At 48.6% G+C, this 19,244-nt stretch overlaps 1 protein-coding gene across 12 annotated transcripts in view; it reads left to right on the top strand.

Annotated features, from left to right (window-relative positions):
• LOC122386785 (NADP-dependent malic enzyme-like) overlaps positions 1–17,588 on the top strand; it is a 42,563-nt gene extending 24,975 nt beyond the window's left edge. For 6 of the 12 annotated variants that reach the window (XM_043376361.1, XM_043376357.1, XM_043376366.1 and 3 more), the window contains exons 3-13: positions 5,276–5,434; positions 6,861–7,042; positions 7,834–8,014; positions 9,179–9,307; positions 9,654–9,836; positions 10,184–10,409; positions 10,763–10,905; positions 11,299–11,469; positions 11,850–11,973; positions 14,481–14,944; positions 17,297–17,588. In XM_043376361.1, the coding sequence (XP_043232296.1) occupies positions 5,276–5,434; positions 6,861–7,042; positions 7,834–8,014; positions 9,179–9,307; positions 9,654–9,836; positions 10,184–10,409; positions 10,763–10,905; positions 11,299–11,469; positions 11,850–11,973; positions 14,481–14,617 (1,635 nt within the window). In that variant the 3' untranslated portion in view covers positions 14,618–14,944; positions 17,297–17,588. Of the gene's footprint in view, positions 1–5,275; positions 5,435–6,860; positions 7,043–7,833; positions 8,015–9,178; positions 9,308–9,653; positions 9,837–10,183; positions 10,410–10,762; positions 10,906–11,298; positions 11,470–11,849; positions 11,974–12,453; positions 12,593–14,480 lie in introns of all 12 variants that reach the window. The other 6 variants (XM_043376359.1, XM_043376369.1, XM_043376368.1 and 3 more) reach the window with 3 other exon arrangements.
• The last annotated feature ends 1,656 nt before the right edge of the window (positions 17,589–19,244 follow it).

Below are 19,244 nucleotides of genomic sequence, written 5' to 3'. Positions count from 1 at the left end.
GTTCAAACACCCCCCCAGCAGGGCGCGGGTTAATGAGTAAAACGCCGTGTCAGTATCACTAAGCACGACACCAAAGTGCTGCTCTGGCACCTGTGCCATTTCAGACCGTCTCCGGGAGTGTCTGGTTTACCAGCTGTAGATCACCGGTGCCTATTAGTTGATAGACCAGACAAATACCGCTGCTGTCCGGTCCGACCGACCTGTCCGGTATTTGGCACGGGAAATTCGCGCCGACTCTCCAATGTCCATATGACTTGTAAGCCGGCTTTTGGTGTGCTTTTCTTGTAACCTAAACCAGCCGTATAAGTTTCGGAATATTTTCTGCTTGCACGCCCTATTGAATATTCAGTCTCATATCTTATTTTGAATTCATGGAGGCGGCATATATTCGGACAGGGTGGCTCAATTTAAGCTTAGTTATCTCTGACTGCTTAGGAACAGACAGTTAAAATGTCCCGCTGTTCTACGTGGCGAACTTCTTGGAACCGCTAGCATAGCATTTCTGCAAAGACGGTCTTTACCCTTGTAGTGAGGTCGGATCCAGTACAAAAGGTTCTTGTGTGGGGCCGCCAGGGCGTACGCGTCTTTAGCGCCATTCAAGTGCATGGATACATAAGAGGATAAAAATATTTCGTTTTTTTCCAAAGAGATGACAATTTATTTTGAAACTATGCATGCAGCGACTCAAGCATGCATTGGCGGTTGCGGGAAGGAGACAAAATTAGTTGGTCCTATCTGCATGCTGCGATCGCACGAAAGAACGATGTTAAGTGACGCATAGGCGGCGGAACGGGGAGGGCACCGGGGCACCGTGCCCCCCTTTGATTTGGGCATTTTAACATTAGCCCTATGGGCGTTGCATGGAAAAAATGGGATGGGACCAAAAGTTGGCAGTGCCCCTCCTTAACTGAAGGTGTTCCGCCGCTACTGAAGTGAACACTTTCCCATCCCTTCAAAAATGAAACATCGATACAATGTGCTAAAGCTTCGTTTGAGTTTTATTGAAGCTTCGTATGAGTTAACGCTTGTGTTGGCGTTGGCCACCGTGGCTCAGCCACGAATGCTCACAGCTCACAGTCTGCAACTCTGCCGCTCGCAATGTCCGACCGACGGGGGCGGAATCCGCCGCACCCAGCCATTTCCGCTTCCGATCTCTGCCGTCCGCTCTGCGGTCCGTTCGCCGTACAGTGACGTCATAGCGTACCAGTGATGACGTCATACGTTAAACGGGCTCTCCCGAGGGTAACCACCGCTGCCGTGTACTCCGCTCTAAAGCGAGTTTCACAACGTCAAGGCCTGTGTGCCACCTGCACTCAGCTGGGCAAACCATACCGTCATGATGACGCCCATGTCGTCATCGACGAGTCATCTTGGTCCCTTCGTCGTGGTGACGGGCAGTTAACGCACTCAGGCGTCATCAGTGAAAACTATTGACTTTCGTCAGCCGGTACCTACTGGAGTGTCACGCACAATGACTCGGAATATATGAGGTATATAATTTGCATATCTTATCAAGTCTCTGGGTTTTACAAAAATGACTGCTTTAGCGCACCAACTAGCAGTCCTTTTAACCTTGTCTGAATGGCCAACGAGTGAACGTGCTATTCATTGAATCTCTAATTTAAGTTTTTATTAATTGCTTTTTACTGATGAAATCGCAATTATAGGTAGTGTTCTCGCTGGAACTATAGCCTTAAAACCTTATAAGAACGTCTTGCAGGAAACAGATTGAGATAGAATATCTGTAAGAATATTTGAAATAACGAGAACACCAGAACGTAATATACCGTGGCATTTCGAGGACATCCTTCTTATCAGTACCGTTTTAAACTGATTTCTCGCACCCACATATGTCTCATCTAATGCTTATCTAGCCGCATTCTGCGGTTGTGAATCTCCATTTTACATGATTATGAATGAATAACTGACCTTTAATAAGTTATGACGTCAAAGACCCGCGTAAAACCCCCGGCGGCGTTAGTATTAACGGTTTCTTCAAAATCGCTGCACTGCACCGGCCGGCGCCGCCAGCTGACGGGGGATCGGTGCTGATACACTGTAAACCAAATTGACAAGTCTTGTGTAATATAACCAATCATCTCTTGGTATGTTTACCAACTGATACTTTTCAAACAAGCCGTTGTCTGGTGCATTGCTTGTCAGATGACAACTACGAGTCAATAGTTACTATGCACACCAACTTCTCAGTATCCAGACCAACTCTACATTTGTTTCAACGTTTGTTTCTTAACCAGTTTTGGAAACTTGTTGCCGCATGGTTATTTAACCGGCGCCTAACTTGTACTGGTCAGCTGGTCAGCATACACATGGTCAGCTGCGCCCGTGACGTCAGACTTGGCGGACCAATCAGCGGTCGCCGTCCGGCCCCGGCGCGGCGGTTTCAAAACGTTCAAACCAGCAGTTGTCGCGCGGCCGCCGTGCAGCATGGATCAGCGACGAGGGCTGTTCCAGCATTTGTGCAGTAAAAAGTGAAATATGTGAACTGTGGTGTTCGTGCTGTGAGTGAGGCCCGCTCTGGCCTGCGGGACGCACTAATCGTGCCTATACCCGCGGTCGAGACGCCTCCCTTCCCCTGCGCGCGCAATGTAAGTGGGCCAGACCTTTGCATGCACATGTGAGCAGATGTTTTGCGGTCGGTGTTTTTTATATATAAATACATTTATTTGCCTTTAATTCAACTCTTTGTATTTTTAACTTAACTGATGGACATATATGGGCTGTAAAAGCTAATCTGGTTGGCGATCATGCTTTATTCGAATTATCTGCGTGATCGTGCAACTGCCATGATTGTTATGGTCAATGTGGAAATATTCGTCATACGGGCATGTTATACTTCTGGCTTGATGCGATGCACAAAACCATGTTCTTCCACATACGCAGCAGTTCTTGCTTCAAAGACTTATATGCTGACGGTGCACGATAGGTTATACCTTATACCTCATGCATTTACCACATCCATTCGAAAATATGCACTTGGAATTGTCTCCAGTCAATAGTATTAATTACATACTACGTGATGTAGGTACGTGACCGTAATAAATACTAATGATTCCAGAAACTTCCGAATGGATGTGGTGTATGCATTCATCGATTATATAACCCATCAGTATTTCGTTTCTTGTCAGCGCAAGCCTTTGAGCAATAACTGATGCCAGTCATGATTTTGTGCACCACTTCCAGCCAAAAAATGCTGTCCGTATAGAAAATATTTCCTGAATCAGTATCGTGGCAATTGAAAACGAACGCGAATCGTAAGTTCTTAAGGTTATCAACGCAAACAAAGCGATTGTAAGGAAGAACAAGTTCGAACTGAGCGTTAGTACACTTACTTGTTGACAATTTGTAAACTAGCAATGCCCAGTCAAAGGCTAGTTCATCAACAAACCAGGGGTTGTTGAACCGACAAGGAAACGGCTATGCCTATCCAGAAGTTGGTAGGTTCACAAGGCCCAGACTAGTACTCAACAAGGTGACGCCTATGCGAATTGGAACCAAACTTGTAGACAAACTGTTAGTTTGTTGGCCAACACGCCTGGGGTTGGTGAATCGACAAGGTGACGCCTATGCGAATTGGAACCAAACTTGTAGACAAACTGTTAGTTTGTTGGCCAACAAGCCTGGGGCTGGTGAATCGACAAGGTGACGCCTATGCGAATTGGAACCAAACTTGTAGACAAACTGTTAGTTTGTTAGCCAACAAGCCTGGGGCTGGTGAATCGACAAGGTGACGCCTATGCGAATTGGAACCAAACTTGTAACAAGGAGCCAACTTGTAGATTTGGTTTACAGTGTAGGTCCTGAGTTGATTTCAGTTACGGCCGTTTTGTAAAGCCAGCTCAGTGGCAAAATTGGTTTGACATGGGTCTGATTCCGAGTTCTACCGACCGACCAATGCCGGCATGGGGTTCAGTCCGACCGTGCTGAGACCGGGCCGGGTGCCAGACAGTGAGCGTCGACCGCCTCTGACTGTGCCAACCGGCCCACCGCCCGACCCACCGACCGACGACCGACCGGCCAGACTGGCTGTCAGTTGGCACGGCCCACAAACGAGCTGCAGGTGACAGGAACGGCAGGATGTCGCAGGAACTAAGCGGGGATTTCCATCGGGGTAGGCAGAGAAACCATCCAGAAACCGGGAGGAAATTACATAGAGGCATTTTGCGGGGCGTTGAGAAGGCATTGTAGCAAATAACGTGAGATAACTAACGAATCCTAACGAATTTAAATACTCGGCAGTCAGCAGGCACCGCAATGGGATTTCTGACGGATACACACCTCAAGCGGTGATGGCGGCTGGGTGGGTGACATGCGAGTCTAGTCCTGACAGCCTTGGAGGGATGCCAGTAGTTTTGGCAGGCTGTATACACAGCTGTAAACAAATAAGGGAGAATCACATAGGGATAAACACTGGCGGATCCAGAAAGGCGGTCTTTGATGCTCCGGGAGGGGGCGAGGCATAGAAGCTTTTCAGGCTTCTCCAAATTCAGAACTATTCTCGGATGCAATCTCAGCTTCTCAGCGACGCATATTGCATGCACCAACTTAAAATCTGCACGACTGCGCTATTGCTGTGAAAACAGCTCATATACTCGCCTTGTTTTCGCCGTAAGTGCGTTCAATCCCATCTCACTGGCACGATATTTTCCTATCAGAGCCCGGTCCTCCAAAACAGCCGTGCCTTGTGTGCGTGCCTCGTGTGCCGCTGTGTCCGCCCGGCCGTGGTGACGGTCAGTCACGAGCGTCACGGTGACGTCACGACTCGTGAAGGAGGCGTGACGCTGTTCGTGACGCCGCCGTCCGTGACGGCGTGATGCCATAGACCTGACGCCGTGATCGGCACCGTTATGCACCTGTCCGCCGGATAAAATAAAAACATGCACGTACATAGACGGTACAAGGCTTACATGTGGATACATGTGACTTTACCTATATACTTGCATAGTGCATAGATAACATGATTCATCTTATCTGTGATACCTGCAATAGGAATTCTGAGTAGAAACACACTACATCCGCAGCATTACAAATTTTGTAATTTCCTAACACCTTTATCCGTTGATTTGCGTGCAACGTTGGTCGGCATCGTAGGTATTCGTTTGTGCGACCGTATAATCGCAAATTCAACGTTATGAATTCATCAGCCTCGTGACACGACTCCGACAGACTCACTCACGAGTCACGACTGCCTCCCTTTACCTACCCATGTGTCTGTAACCCCCACCGTTTCTGACGTGTTGTGACCGCCGCTCGGCAGGGCATGGCGTTCACTCTGGAGGAGCGACAGCGGCTCGGCATTCACGGCCTGCTGCCGCCGCGCTTCAAAACTCAGGAGCAGCAGGTGGCCCTCTGTATGCGTAACGTGGCGCGATACGACGAAAACCTCAACAAGTATATCTACCTGATGGGACTGCAGGTGAGCCGCAGAAGATCACTCATTCATTTGTTCATTCATGCATTCATTCATTCATTCATTCATTCATTCATTCATTCATTTAATTCTTGTATTTCATTCATTTTCCTTTTTCAATTTAACCCTTCCATTTCACTTATTTCTTTCATTTCATTCATTCATTTATTCATTCATTTTATTTATGTTAATTTTCCGCTGAGAACACAACTCACAAAGTGCATGCTCAAAGGGTCGACCGGCAAATGACGACTCGCAGCTCAATCTAAGGCGCCTACCCGATGAAGAACCGCCAATTCAAGCGAAGGTCACTTTTGGAAACTGAAAGCCAACCTCCCGATGTGGCTCAAGTGGATGCAAGAGAGGGCGGTATCAGTCGAGAGGAGGGTCGATGGTGCTCGGTTCAGGGTCAAGAGGGTAAAAATAATGGGACGCGTTGGAGAAAGTCGAGTGCTCACCATGATTTGTGCACGAGGCACTCCGCAGATCGTGACGATTCCAACCGTGAACGGCTAATTTCCGTTCGTTGCTGATCTTAGCCTGGGTGATTTTTTTACCAGTGAGCGTTAAAGTAATGCGATCAAATGCCATGAGCATGCTTAGCATGAATGGTCGACCCGGCGACCGATCGGCTCTCGACATGGTTCGTGAGCGGGCGAATTTGATTAGATCGATGCCGTTTCTCTGCGGTGACCTCAATGTCCAGGTGACGGACGCTAATCGAATTGTACCTGGCGAACCACGTGAGGTGAGGCAGGTTGATTCCGTTGCCGATAGTCACGCTGCCGCTCTCAATGAAGTACCGTGATAGCGCCTTGCCTTATCGCTCGGAAGTCGGATCTGTCGTCAGCTTTTGAAGTTGATTCAGTAAGTCAAGGTCTCCGCATTTATTGGGATCACGCCGGAAGAGCCGTCGGCTTGCTGAGCTCAGGACCTGAGCTTGAAGGTTCCTCGTTAACGACTCGATTGACTCTAGCACGTTTTCGTCCGCGCTTTCGTCCTCAATAGCTCTTGATCGTTCCGTTTTTGGTCGGATCAATGGAAGAAAATCAATGTCATTTGGGCAACTTTTCTGTGACAGAAGGTATTCGAGAGAGGCGGCAGTTTGACTGTCACAGTTCTCAGTGCGGCATACGAGTAGGTATGGTGGCATTTTGTCTTCCAGCGGGTTCCCGGTGACTCAGCCTCACATACCTATTTGGACTGTACGATCACAATATAGTAGTTGGTATTGTATTATGTAGTGAAAATCATAGATTCTATTTCGCATCGCACGTAGTTGGATCGTCATTCAAAATCAAATGAGAACTAAGATGTGCACGGATGTCATATTTTTTACGCCATTAAAGTTTTATCTGCCCTGTCTCGTGTGTGTCCGTGCGTATGTGTTGCTGTTTCTCCTCGTCCTCATACGTCTTCCTTCGTTCGCCAGGACCGCAACGAGCGCCTGTTCTACCGCCTGCTCGCGGAGAACGTCGAACAGATGATGCCGCTCGTGTACACGCCGACCGTCGGGCTGGCCTGCCAGAAGTTTGGGCTCATCTACCGGCGCGACCGCGGCCTCTTCATCAGCATACACGACAAGGGACACATCTACGAAATTCTGAAAAACTGGTACGTAGCGGGTGTGTATGAGAAGGGCAGGCTGGCTCACTTCCAGCCGTGCCGTCCCAGGGGTGTGTTAGTGTTACACAGCTGTGCTAACTGCTGATCAGACTAATGGACAAGTGTTTGCGCACTGACCTTGCCGTGGGTTGTTTGTCGGCGATGGGGAGGTGTTTGGGGGGAAGTGTTGGCCCTCGATGACCGTGATACGTGATATCCAGTCTGGACCAGATAGAAACCTTTTGGGGAGATAACGTTGGAGATGTGCCACGCTGGGTCTGAGATGGCATTGCGTATGGAAGAGAATTGTTTTCGTTTGCTGACGCCAAGTGATAAGTTTTTTTTTGTAAGACTCCGCTTACAAATTGTTGGAGATTAGTATTGCAATAATGTTTGTATTCCAAACATTGCCCTTCCTGCCGCACCGGAGGCAACAACTGCTAGGAAATATAAACAAGTTGTGCACATCCTGCAGGACGAGTGAAATTAACTCATGCTGTGTTATAATAAACTAACTCTTCGTTTTCTCAACGGTCGAAGTCGCCAGCGCCCGACACACATAAAACTGACCTGACTTGACCTGACCTAATTCCCGTCTGACCTTACCCATCTGACTGTCTGACCGGAGTACTGACCCGACCTGACCTGCATGTCTGCTCCGTCTGACCGAAGTTATGGCATAACTTGTGTGGCTCTGACCAATCTTATCAGAGGTCTGACCTGACCGACCCCGTCTGACCGTCTGACCGGATTAGTGACCTAACCTGACCTGACCTGTCTCCGCCCTTTCTGACCGTCAGGCCGGAGCAGGACGTCCGGGCCATCGTGGTGACGGACGGAGAGCGAATCCTCGGCCTGGGAGACCTGGGTGCCCAGGGTATGGGCATCCCGGTGGGGAAGCTGTCGCTGTACACCGCGCTGGCTGGCATTAAACCCAGCCAGTGTCTGCCCATCACGCTGGACGTGGGCACCAACAATCAGGTGAGACAGCGTTCTGGTTACGCCAGATAAACGATGATTTGTTCGACGGCTTTGTTGGACTTACCTATCAACATTAATTTTACACACGGAAATAGGTCCATATCATTTTTTTACTGATAGTGATGAAAGCAAATTATAGCTAAAATAAAAGCAGTAGTCTTCTTCGGCGCATAGGAAAAATGCAATGCTATGATTGGCTGAGCGTCATTGAATGACCGACAGTAGACGGCAAAGAGGGAAAGACCGATTTGCACCTTTCCCTGTGAGCCAAATACTCGTATGAAGGCCGCGGCCGGCGAATGACATTACATTTGAGTTGGACATTTCCCTAGGGGAAGCGGAACTTTCCTGGCCGGCTGTCCATTTATCAAGATATCTTTCTAGTTGAGGTTTATTTGCCATTGGGTCTACAGTGCAGGGATATTTCTATCTCGCACTCCTCTGAGATGCAAAGATAAGAATTTGTTATATCTGCATCCCTCTGAGATGCAAAGATAAGGTCTCGAGGGTTCATAGCGAAAAATCAAGAGTTCATGTGATGATGGGTCAATAACCGAACGACATTTTTAATGGTTGTTTACGGATGAAACTTATGAAATAAGAACAAAGTACTCTGAATCTATTTTTACATAGATGAATGCATTTAAATATAATATTTTATTAATTAAGAATAAACCTCAACATAGAAAGATATAGGATTCCTCATGGCTCACTCGTGGAAGATTGGATATCTTTTCCTCGCGTGTTACAGAAAAACCTCGCTCCTTCGTCGCTCGGTTTTTCAGTAACCCGCTTGGAAAAGATATCCTTATCTTCCACTCGGAGCCATGAAGAATCCTCTATGTCTCATCAGCTGGAGGGTGCCGTTATTCACGTTTCTTCCGATGTGTTTCAAATTGCACTGCATTCTTGTTTACCTCGACTTTTTCCACCGGTTGAAAATTTGCTGAACAGCATTATCATTGTGAAAGCCGACCATGTGTCTCTGTCGGCTGAGCGGCCTGGTCCCGGCTGTTACCATGCCGCAGATGAGTACCAGCTTATGTAGTATGTTATCTTATTTTTTTTTCCGTGTCAGAGGTGCGGGGGCCTACCGGCTTATTTGCTCTCCTGATCTGAGGCCTATAGCAGAACAATATTCACCAACTGTTTGTTGTTTCACAGAGTCTTCTGGATGACGAGGACTACATAGGGCTGCGGCACAAGCGTGTCACCGGAGCCGAGTACGACGACTTCATTGACGAGTTCATGCAGGCCGTGGTGAAGCGCTACGGCCAGAACACGCTGATTCAGGTGCGAGCGGGGGTGGTAGCGGGACAGGAGGCCGCGGTCGGTACTGAGCGGGTGGCTGTGCATTAGGAAGGGCGTGGGCGTTCGGCTGGATGGAGCGGCTGGACCCGTAGACGAGCGAGGTCCTGAAATGTGGACACAGTACGCGACGCCAAAAAAGTCAGTGAATTTTTTATGTGCCCTTCACGGTTCTGTAGCCTTCCGGGCGCTGATCGTCGTCAAACGTTCGCATTTCGTATGCGGCCTCGCATTAAAAAAAAAGAACACGACTATGGTGCAAAATTCAAGTTGTCTCCCGGATACTCATTTTTATATTACTCGCTTATCACGCCACTCCTCCATCTTTCAGTTTGAGGACTTTGGCAACCACAACGCGTTCCGCTTCCTGGAGAAGTACCGCAACAAGTACTGCACGTTCAACGACGACATCCAGGGCACAGCGTCGGTGGCTGTCGGCGGCATGCTGGCCGCCATGAGGAAGCTGAAGACGAAGCTGTCTGAACACACCTTTCTCTTCCTCGGAGCCGGAGAGGTGAGCGCGGATGACTGGTAAAAGGTGCGAGCACTAGATCGACTCTTAACTTCAATTTCAACTGACCCATGCTTGTTACGCGTAGAAGGAAATGAGTTGGACTGGTGCGTGCTGTTGGAAACTGGGGGTTGACGCTGGTTTGTTTGATATGTGCCTATTTTTATATTTACTTGGAAGGCATTTTGAAACACTTTTCTGGAAACTTTTGTGACCTTTGAGTACTGCCGTACTTGTTCTAAACAAGTCTAAATAGCTACAGTCCAGCTCCGACTAGCTGCAATCCTGGTGCACAATTGACCAGTGGCCAGGAACGCTACGAGCTCACCGGTATTCAATGTATCTCCCAGGCGGCTCTGGGTATCGCCGGCCTCTGCGTCATGGCCATGATGAAGGAAGGTCTCTCCTCTGAGGAGGCGCACAAGAGGATCTTCATGATCGACTCGCGTGGTCTGATCGTCAAGAACCGTCCGGCCGGCGGTGTGGTGGGCCACAAGATCGAGTTCGCGCAGGACATGCCGCCCATGAAGGAGATTGCAGAAGTGGTGGACAGGGTGCGGCCCACCGCCCTCATCGGTGAGTACATACATGGAGGACGGAGGTGCAGGGGCGGAGAGGAAGGTGGGCAGTGGCTGGACGGAAGTGTTTGTGCTTGTAGAGGGCAAGCGTTTTGAAGGAGCATATGGTGATCTGTTGGATCTGGTAGACGTATGTTTCAGGTTGAATAAGATCCGTAGCACGTTCTTTTTAAAGTGGTTGACAGGATACGACCCAGTACACTTGACTGTAGTCAAGTCACACAATGCCATACGTAAGTAGGTATATTTACGTATGACATTGAGAGCCTCTGAAATTCCGCTCGAGCTCATTTTTTATCCCAACTGGTATTGTGCTCAGAACTAACGACGGCCGATGTTGGTCTGTTTCAGGCGCCGCCGCCCAGTCGGGAGCGTTCACTCCCGAAATTCTGAAAAAGATGGGCGAAATCAACAAGGAGCCCATCATCTTCGCGCTGAGCAACCCGACCAGCAAGGCCGAGTGTACGGCGCAGCAAGCGTACGAGGCGACAGAGGTGGGTGCCGCAGGGTCGGACGGTGATTTTAAATCTGACTCGGACGGTACTAATGCCTGTGTGAGAGGCAGGGTCTATCAGAGCGAAGACGATCGTGTTTTTCAATGTAGTAGAAACTCGTTGGTTGATTGCCGACTTCAGCGTTTGAGAACATCATTGTTCTGACATATATCGAACATTTGCCTGAACTTCATCGTATATTTTGTTGGCTGTTTAGCACGTCGCATATTCTTACGTCGTTGATTGCAGTTACATATCTCACTTCTTATAAACGTATGCTCCTGTAATTAATCATGTGCTTCATCCGTATCATTCTCTCATGAGACCGAATCGTTAATGTATGGAATTAACGATTTACGTATCGATTTACGCGACTATTGATTTTCGCCGCAGGGCCGCGCCATTTTCGCCTCGGGCTCTCCGTTCGACCCGGTGACGATCAACGGTAAGACGCTGTACCCTGGCCAGGGTAACAACGCCTACATCTTCCCGGGCGTCTCGCTGGGAGTCATCTGCACGGGCATGCACCACATCAGCGAGGAGGTGTTCCTCTACAGCGCCGAGGTAGGTGATGCAGGGAGGGAGAGTGGGGGTCAAAGTGGGGATAGATGGCGAGAAATGCATGTGAACCTATGCATTACTTGCCATGCTCGGAAAGATTCTGTCAATTTTGAATAAAGAGGTCTACCCAAGTGTCGTTCACGTATGCTTGATGACTGCGACAGTGATTCACTACGACATCACTATGACATCACACGGTGTGACCGGCTGTAATTGTGTCTGTATTTATCGTTCCTCTCTTTTTCCTGTCGACTCCACCAGGTGCTTTCTGAGGTGGTGATGGGCTGTTTCGGAGACCGTGTCTGTTGAGGTTGACCGTGTCTTCTCCTCTCCATACGCTGTCTGAGTTGTTGATATCGTGTCTTTTTCACCCCCCCCCCCAGGCGCTGTCTGAGATGGTGACTGACGAGGATCTGGCCCAGGGCCGGCTCTACCCCCCGCTCAGCTCCATTCAGGAGGTGTCCATCAAGATCGCCGTCCAGCTGGCTGAGCACGCCTACAAAACCGGTGAGACTCGCGACGGTGTGACTAACATATGGAGTCTGAATAGAGTTGGGTGGGCAGGCTGAGATGGTCGTATACCTTTCAGCATTACGATGGTTACTGTTTGTTGGACACAGCTGATCGTAGGATGTTCTTGTGAGTCAGTCGTTGAATAAGCATACAAAGCACAGGTTTCTATCCAAACAGAGAGTAGTTTAATGGCACAGGTCACGGGACAAATAGACCAACTAAACGAGCGGAAAAGGATTGTTGACGCTAAGTAGAAATGTACAATTTTGCAAAAGCGGAGCTTCTCTTCTAAAGGTTTCTATCTGTAAGATATATGTGCGAATATCACCCAAGAATCAGCACTCCGGAGCACACATACCTCGGTACTGTCCGTAACACTCCCTGAATTAGCGCTCCGGAGCCCACGTGACACGTCTACACCGTGTTCCTGAGCCTTCATCTGAGTCCGTTCGCGCGCTGACGGCCCTGTTTCAGGCACCGCCTCTACCTACCCTCGTCCGACCGATGTGGAGGCGTTTGTGCGCGCTCAGCTGTACGACCCGCGCTACGGCAGCGCCATACCGCAGGCGTACGCGTGGCCGTCTAACCTGTAGGATCTCCGGCCGCTGGCGAGGTTTGTCGCCTGCACGGAATCCCTCGCACGCTAGAGCTCCAGCACCGCTCGCTCGCACTCCACAGCCTCTCCGGATGGTCTCCCGGCCGCCGGGAGGTGCTGTCACCTGGTTCTGGCCTGGCGAGGAAGCCGGTGGTCACCGAAAGATTTCCGGCTGACCGCGGCTCGTGTGGCGTCCTGCTCTTCTCTAGCGCTAGTTATGTGTCTTCTGTGTGTCGTGTTGTCATCTCTCTTGGTTTTTGGCTGAACTAGAAGCACCCATTTCCAGAGGTCGTCATCGGTTCTGCGCATCTCCGCACCACGCACCACGGCTTTCACTTGCAGTGCGCTTTTCTGTCGGCTAGAATTTCTACCTTCCAGCGCTAGATAGTTGTCCGTCCATAGGTGTGTACTGAGTGGCGTGCCAACTTCGGAGCTCCGTTTGAGGTGGAATCAGGAGCCGTTGTGTGTCACTAACACTGAACCTCCACACTCCACAGCACTGTCCATCCGGTGGAAGACCCGTCCACGGTAGAGGATTTGTGGAAATTATCACCCATGTTTGTGGAATGATTTACATAATCGTTGGCTATGGTGTGATACTAACTTTAATTGTGTCAACGGGATGTATTTTTAAACAGATTGTTGCCGGTTGCCTTTTGGGGTCAGTCATTGGCAGGTCGAAGGCTTTCACGCCTGTCAGGCATGTGACGCGAGCTGTCATCGTTGCGCTGTGGATATGTTAAAACTTAACCCGCGCACCGACGGGGGGGGGGCGGATATCCGCCCCCCCCTGAGGTTTTTCGCGAATAGCGGGAAAACCGCGGCGCGTAGCGCCGCGAAATTTGGTATGACTATTCCGTTATCAATTTTACACTTGGTGTGCAAGTTTGAACCTCCTACCTTTCAAGGTCAGGTCACCAGGTCACTTTGAATGACCCAACCTCAAGTCACTTTTTTGCAACTTTGTCACCGTGCCAGAGCTACAGTAGATGTCGGAGGCCTTTAAAAGTCGCAGGATGTTATTAGGTCATTAGTAGCTACAATTTGTATATCTCGGAATTTTGATATCGGTGACCTAAGGTCAGGTCAATTTCGCGACCTCCCCATTATAAGTCAATGGGGGAAAAATCAACTCCCTGTTTTTACCACTAAAACGGGTCGGAATGGCCCCATATACCATACATGACTTCATATACGATCAAACTTCACTACCTTGAGGTCTGTTTTGCTGTTGGGCAGCTGTGAGGTCATGTGACGTCATCAAAGGTCACCAAAGGTTTTTGGCCAATAACTCCGTACAGGAACAAGATACAGACGCGTGGATGGTCTCATTGTGTTCAGCTCGTCAAGACGCATCGAATGATATACATGATGACCTCGAGGTCACGTGACCTGAGGTCAACCTTTGACCTTGACCTTTCGAGGTCAACATATATATCATTCGATGCGGATTGACGAGAGGATCACGATGATGCCCTTAGTTTGTTCCTATCTTGACTAATTCGAAAGTTATTCGAGAAAAACTCTCCATATTTAGCGCCGCCATTTTGACTTTTTCGACCCCTGTGACGTCATCTTTGACCTGACCTGAAAATGACCTTAGTAAAAATTGTAGATCTTGACCGTGCGTATCCGATGCCGTTTACCGCTTGTCGCTATCTTGCTTCGTTCTCGAGATCTCAGGGGGGGGGGGGCGGTCATCCGCCCCCCCCCCCCGTCGGTACTAAGTTGGCGCAGACCCCCGTCGGTGCGCGGGTTAAAGCGTTGAATGGTAAAAAGGCACGGTTTGGTCAGGAAGTCAACATTATGCACAGGAAGTATCTCACATGTGACATACCGTGCAGCTGATCGTACCGTCCCATTGGTCCCTCAAGGCTTGTGTGTGACCTCTGACCCCGCCTGGCAGGCATCGCGTCCCTGTACCCGGAGCCCAAGGACAAGGCGGCCTTCATCAGGGCCCAGCTGTATGACTACCACTACACGAGTCCGCTGTGTGCCACCTGGGAGTGGAAGAGCCCCGAGGACCACAACGGGGCCGTGTGAGCTCACCGTGCTGCCATCTGACGAACAAAAGGACAACTGTAACCTGACGGTGCGGCCGCCGAGCGGCAGCACACGGGGACTGTGTTCCTGAACCGGAGTGAGATTTGCTGACGAATGATGGTGAGAGTGGGACAACTGACTGGATGTAGAGTGCGAAGCGAGCAGTGCTGAGTGGGAGACTCCCAGCAACAACCGACGCTGGTTACTGGTAATGGTGGGACGTGTCAATGTTTACTGGAGCCATAGGATGGAATATATTTTACCGTCACCTTCACGACGGTCAAAGCGTTACGAATTACGATCATGCCCCTTTTGAAGCTCGTTTAACCCGCGCCCGGCTGGGGGTCCTGGATTTCCACGCCCTGCTGGGGGGGGGGGGGTGTTTGAACACCCCCCTTCTAACTCGGCTCCTGGGCCACGTAGCGATACGTGGAAGGCAGCGTTCGAAAGAGCGTCAAAAATAATGAGGAAATCAATTCGGTCAATTTTTTGGTCAGGTCAAAGGTCAGGTCACCAGAGGTCATTGAAGGCAAAATTTCGCTGATTTCCAGGTCGAATGTCGACAATTTCCAAGAAGCCAACGCATAACTCGGGAACCAATTGAGCTACAGCGCCGCGGAAAAGCGCATTCGATAGCCCTATTAACGCCCTTTCTGAGTATTTCTCTCAGATTTGACCTAACGTCAACGGTTTTGCCTGCAGGGGGCAAAAACTGCAAAAATAGCCGATTTTTTCGAAAACAGTTTTTCTGCAATAACTTTTGACCCAAGCCTTGTGCGAGCTTACTTTTACCGGCATCGTGTTCCTCTCGTCAAGACGCATCGAATGAACTATAACTTGACCTTGAAAGGTCAACTTGAAAATTTGACCTCAGGTTAACCCGCGCCCTGGTGTGGGTCTGAGCCACCTTCGCCCTGGTGGGGGGGGGCCAAAATGACCCCCCCGTCTAACTCGAAAACGAAGAGGGCTAGGAAGACGCGGAAAAAAGCAAACGAAAGCCCATAACAAGTACGTTCGAAAGTATTACGGTCATTTTTTCGCTAAGGTCAATATTGAGGTCGCTAGAGGTCATCATAGGTCAAATTTCAGTGTTTTCGGTGTTGCCGGACATATTCCGCTGTAGCTCGGAAACTAGACGAGCTAGAGAGCCGCGGAAAAAAGCAATCGATAGCTCTTTTCAAGCTCTTTCGCCAAGGTTCGTCAGATTTGACCTCAGCTCAACGGTTTGGCCTACAGAGGTCATGCAAGGTCAACTTGGCAAATTTCGTTGAAAATGTTTTTAACTATAGCATGCATTCACGAGAAAATAGAGAAACGATTCATGCACCATCGTGCTTGGCTCGTCGAGACGCGTCGAATGATATATAGTTTGACCTCGAAAGGTCATTTTGAAAATTTGACCTCAGGTCAAGGTCATGACCTTACCGAAATAGGTCATGCTGCATATCATTCGATCCGCATTGACGAGACAAACACGATAAACGTCGAACGGAGTCTCTATCTCTATTCAATAACAAGTAAGTGCAGAAAAACCGCTGGTGACCTCTGGTGACCAGGGAGATGACCTAGCGTGACCTCAGCGAGGTCACAAGCAAATGGTTTCACATGGGCTGTGATTTGCTGACCCAAGACACTTCAATAACGAAATATAGGAACAATCACGCCCGATTTAGCTGAAAAACAACTACTTTTCGATTCTCCCATTGACTTATAATGGGGAGCAGCGATGACCTGACCTGACCTTAGGTCACATTTATAAAAAATCCGAGATAGCCATTTTGTAGAGCTGGGTGAAATCTTCAAGTACTGTAAATTTTACATCGATCGGATAAAAGCTGTGCCTTTGAGAGAGCTTTGAACTTTTTTAGAGGTGGTGTCAGTTTTGGTGACCTTGTGACCTGACCTGACCTGACCCGAACCCGCCAAAAAAGGACATGATGTAAAAATGTTGAATAAACAGCTATACAAAGTTTCAGGGCGCTAACTCAAGTGGTTTCTGAGTTATCGCTGAAAAACCACAGGGGGGGGTCAAAATGGCCCCCCCCCACCAGGGCGAAGGTTAAGGTCATGACCTGACCGGAAAGGGTCATGTTGTATATCAGTCGATCCGTATCGTCGAGCTGAACACATCTAAGGCGTTTTCATCGCTCTAGCATGCCTCTATCAAAAGTTATTTGCGAAAAACTGTTAGATACCATTCGTGACCTTAGTTGACCTCAGGGCATAAACAGGGGTCACGGACACCATATTCATGTTCAGTGTGTCTAAACCACTTGTAATTCAGTGTTTGGGAGTGTTTATAATGTCATTCGTCCAAAAGAGGCGCATTTCAATTTTCTCCCATTGACTTATAATGGGGAGGTCGCAAAATTGACCTGACCTTAGGTCATCGATATAAAAATTCTGAGATATACATTTTGTACATGCTATTGCTCTTAGCAATCGCTGAAAGTTTCAAAGCGATCGGTCACTCGGTGTAGCTATGACAGACATTGAAACTTTTTATGAGGTGAGGTCACTTCAAGTAACCTGGTGACCTGACCTTGAATGACCTTGGTCTGAAATTTTCACAAGATGTATAGAATTGATGTATGATAAGGTGTACCAAAAACGGTGGCGCGTAGCGCCGCCGTTTTTGAGATATTCGCGAAAAACCACAAGGGGGGTGTTCAAACACCCCCCCCCCCCAGCAGGGCGCGGGTTAAGAGTGATCTTCTTTCAAGTTTCAACTGAGATGGATTTCTCTTTGTACTTTATCTTAATTTAAGTTGGTTGAAGGTGTATTTTTAAAATTGTACTCATAATATATTATCGTAAGCGCGTCCCCTCGTAGTGGTGGCATGTATGTTTTGCTCGAGCTGCGATTATAGCATATTATCGTGGTGTTAACTGACTGAAATGTAAATTTGTTGGTTGTACATGATGAGCAATACATGAGAGATGAGTCATATTGCGACACATCTGAGCGAATTGCAAGTATTTGTGGCGTCAGCCGACTTTATCAGTGGCGCAGCCAGGATTTCATTTCGGGGGGGTCATCGCCTCCAAAGCGGGCCCCCTAGTGTGCGGGCCCCCCACCCATTTTTCAGAATCTCTCCATATTTTATATACATTCTGCTGGGCGGGCCCCCTTTATCTGCACGATAACCCTTGAGCGAGTTTGAATCGGAAAGTTTTGATAGAACAAAAGCTCGGTAATCACCCGGTGTGTCATCAATGGGTTAATTTCCACGCAAATTGACCACGACAGAAATATAGGTAGGTACTGTTACTATGAAGTATGAATTTGTATCTTCCGAGGCCAAAATGTACGCCTTCCGCAATATGCATAGCATATATGCAAACGGAGCTGTTATCTGCTTCTGTCGGACAATATATGATATATGTACTTTTTAGTCCCATGTGCCTGTCATAAAGTCATCTATTGGCTGCTGTAATACCTAGATTGTGTCATTATTCTTCTTCATTACGTGAATTCGCTCACAAGAAATTTTAACGCGCTCATATGGGACATTTATTGCCTTTGGCCGGGTTTGTTGTGGTGTGGTAATGTGGTGATGTAGATTCTGTCTGTTACCGAGGTTCCGGCATGGTGTTACTCCATGGTGTTACTTAGCGCGGGGTGCAGGCCTGCAGACTGTTGCACCTAGCGCGCTGAAATTTGCGCAACTTATAGAACAAGGTTTGACAACGTGCCTTCTAGGGGTCTCAGTTCGATCGGGACGAAGTGAGCACATGGCGCGTGCCCAAAAAGTGCAAATTCGCGTCATATGCTTTACGTGTATAAGTCGGCTTGCAAAATCGGGCGAAAATGGTTAAATTTGCCCGACACGGGTCCGGTCCCCGTGCAATATCTCGGTAACCGTGGATCCGATCGGCACGGGGAACACAGTATCGTGTAGTGAATCGAACGGGCTATCGAATGATGTGCGATGCAGGGAACGGCACGCGCCACGTGCACCTGTGAGGCACTTTTGCTTAAAAATTGACGTTTCAGACGGATTTTGGATCTTATACCATTTTCGGGTGACTGTCAGACGGGGCGAACTCAAACAACACCTATAGGCAAGAGAAATGTACCGCCTCTCATGAAACAAAATGTGAAAAGCTAATTGATCAAAAACAAGGTGGAACAAAGGCTGGAGAACATAGTACCTATTTGTCCATGATGTGCCACTTGCTTAATTGCATGGGTTTTGCTGCATAACCTGATACGAAAATGGCATCGAATTGGAAAGAGCATTAAATTTTGTCCAAGATCTAATCATCGCTTTTGCAAGACGAGCAACAGCATTTAAAAAGATAAATGTTTCAAACCTCTACATGGCAATTCATCGCTAGCTTTCATTTTTCAATAACCTACGTCAACCTATGTTATAAAATACACTTGACATGTTCGATTGTAGAACGCACGCTTATCTGACACGGGCACCTTGATGCGATGGATATTTTTCCCAAACCAAAATGTTTAACCGTCAAAAAGCAATCGACCGAAATGGATACATAGCTCACGGAGACAAGACCAACCAAACGCCTACCGATAAAAAATACCCCTTATCCGCGTTGCGGAGCAAGCGGGTCACCCTAGCGGCCCAATCCACCCGGGGGCCTGGGACCCATCCACACG

Source organism: Amphibalanus amphitrite, unplaced genomic scaffold (assembly GCF_019059575.1).
Source record: "Amphibalanus amphitrite isolate SeventyFive unplaced genomic scaffold, NRLGWU_Aamphi_draft 000262F_arrow, whole genome shotgun sequence".
Taxonomy (NCBI): Eukaryota; Metazoa; Arthropoda; class Thecostraca; order Balanomorpha; family Balanidae; genus Amphibalanus; species Amphibalanus amphitrite.
The sequence above is the reverse complement of the archived record's forward strand: the minus strand, read 5'-3'. Positions and strand labels throughout refer to the sequence as shown.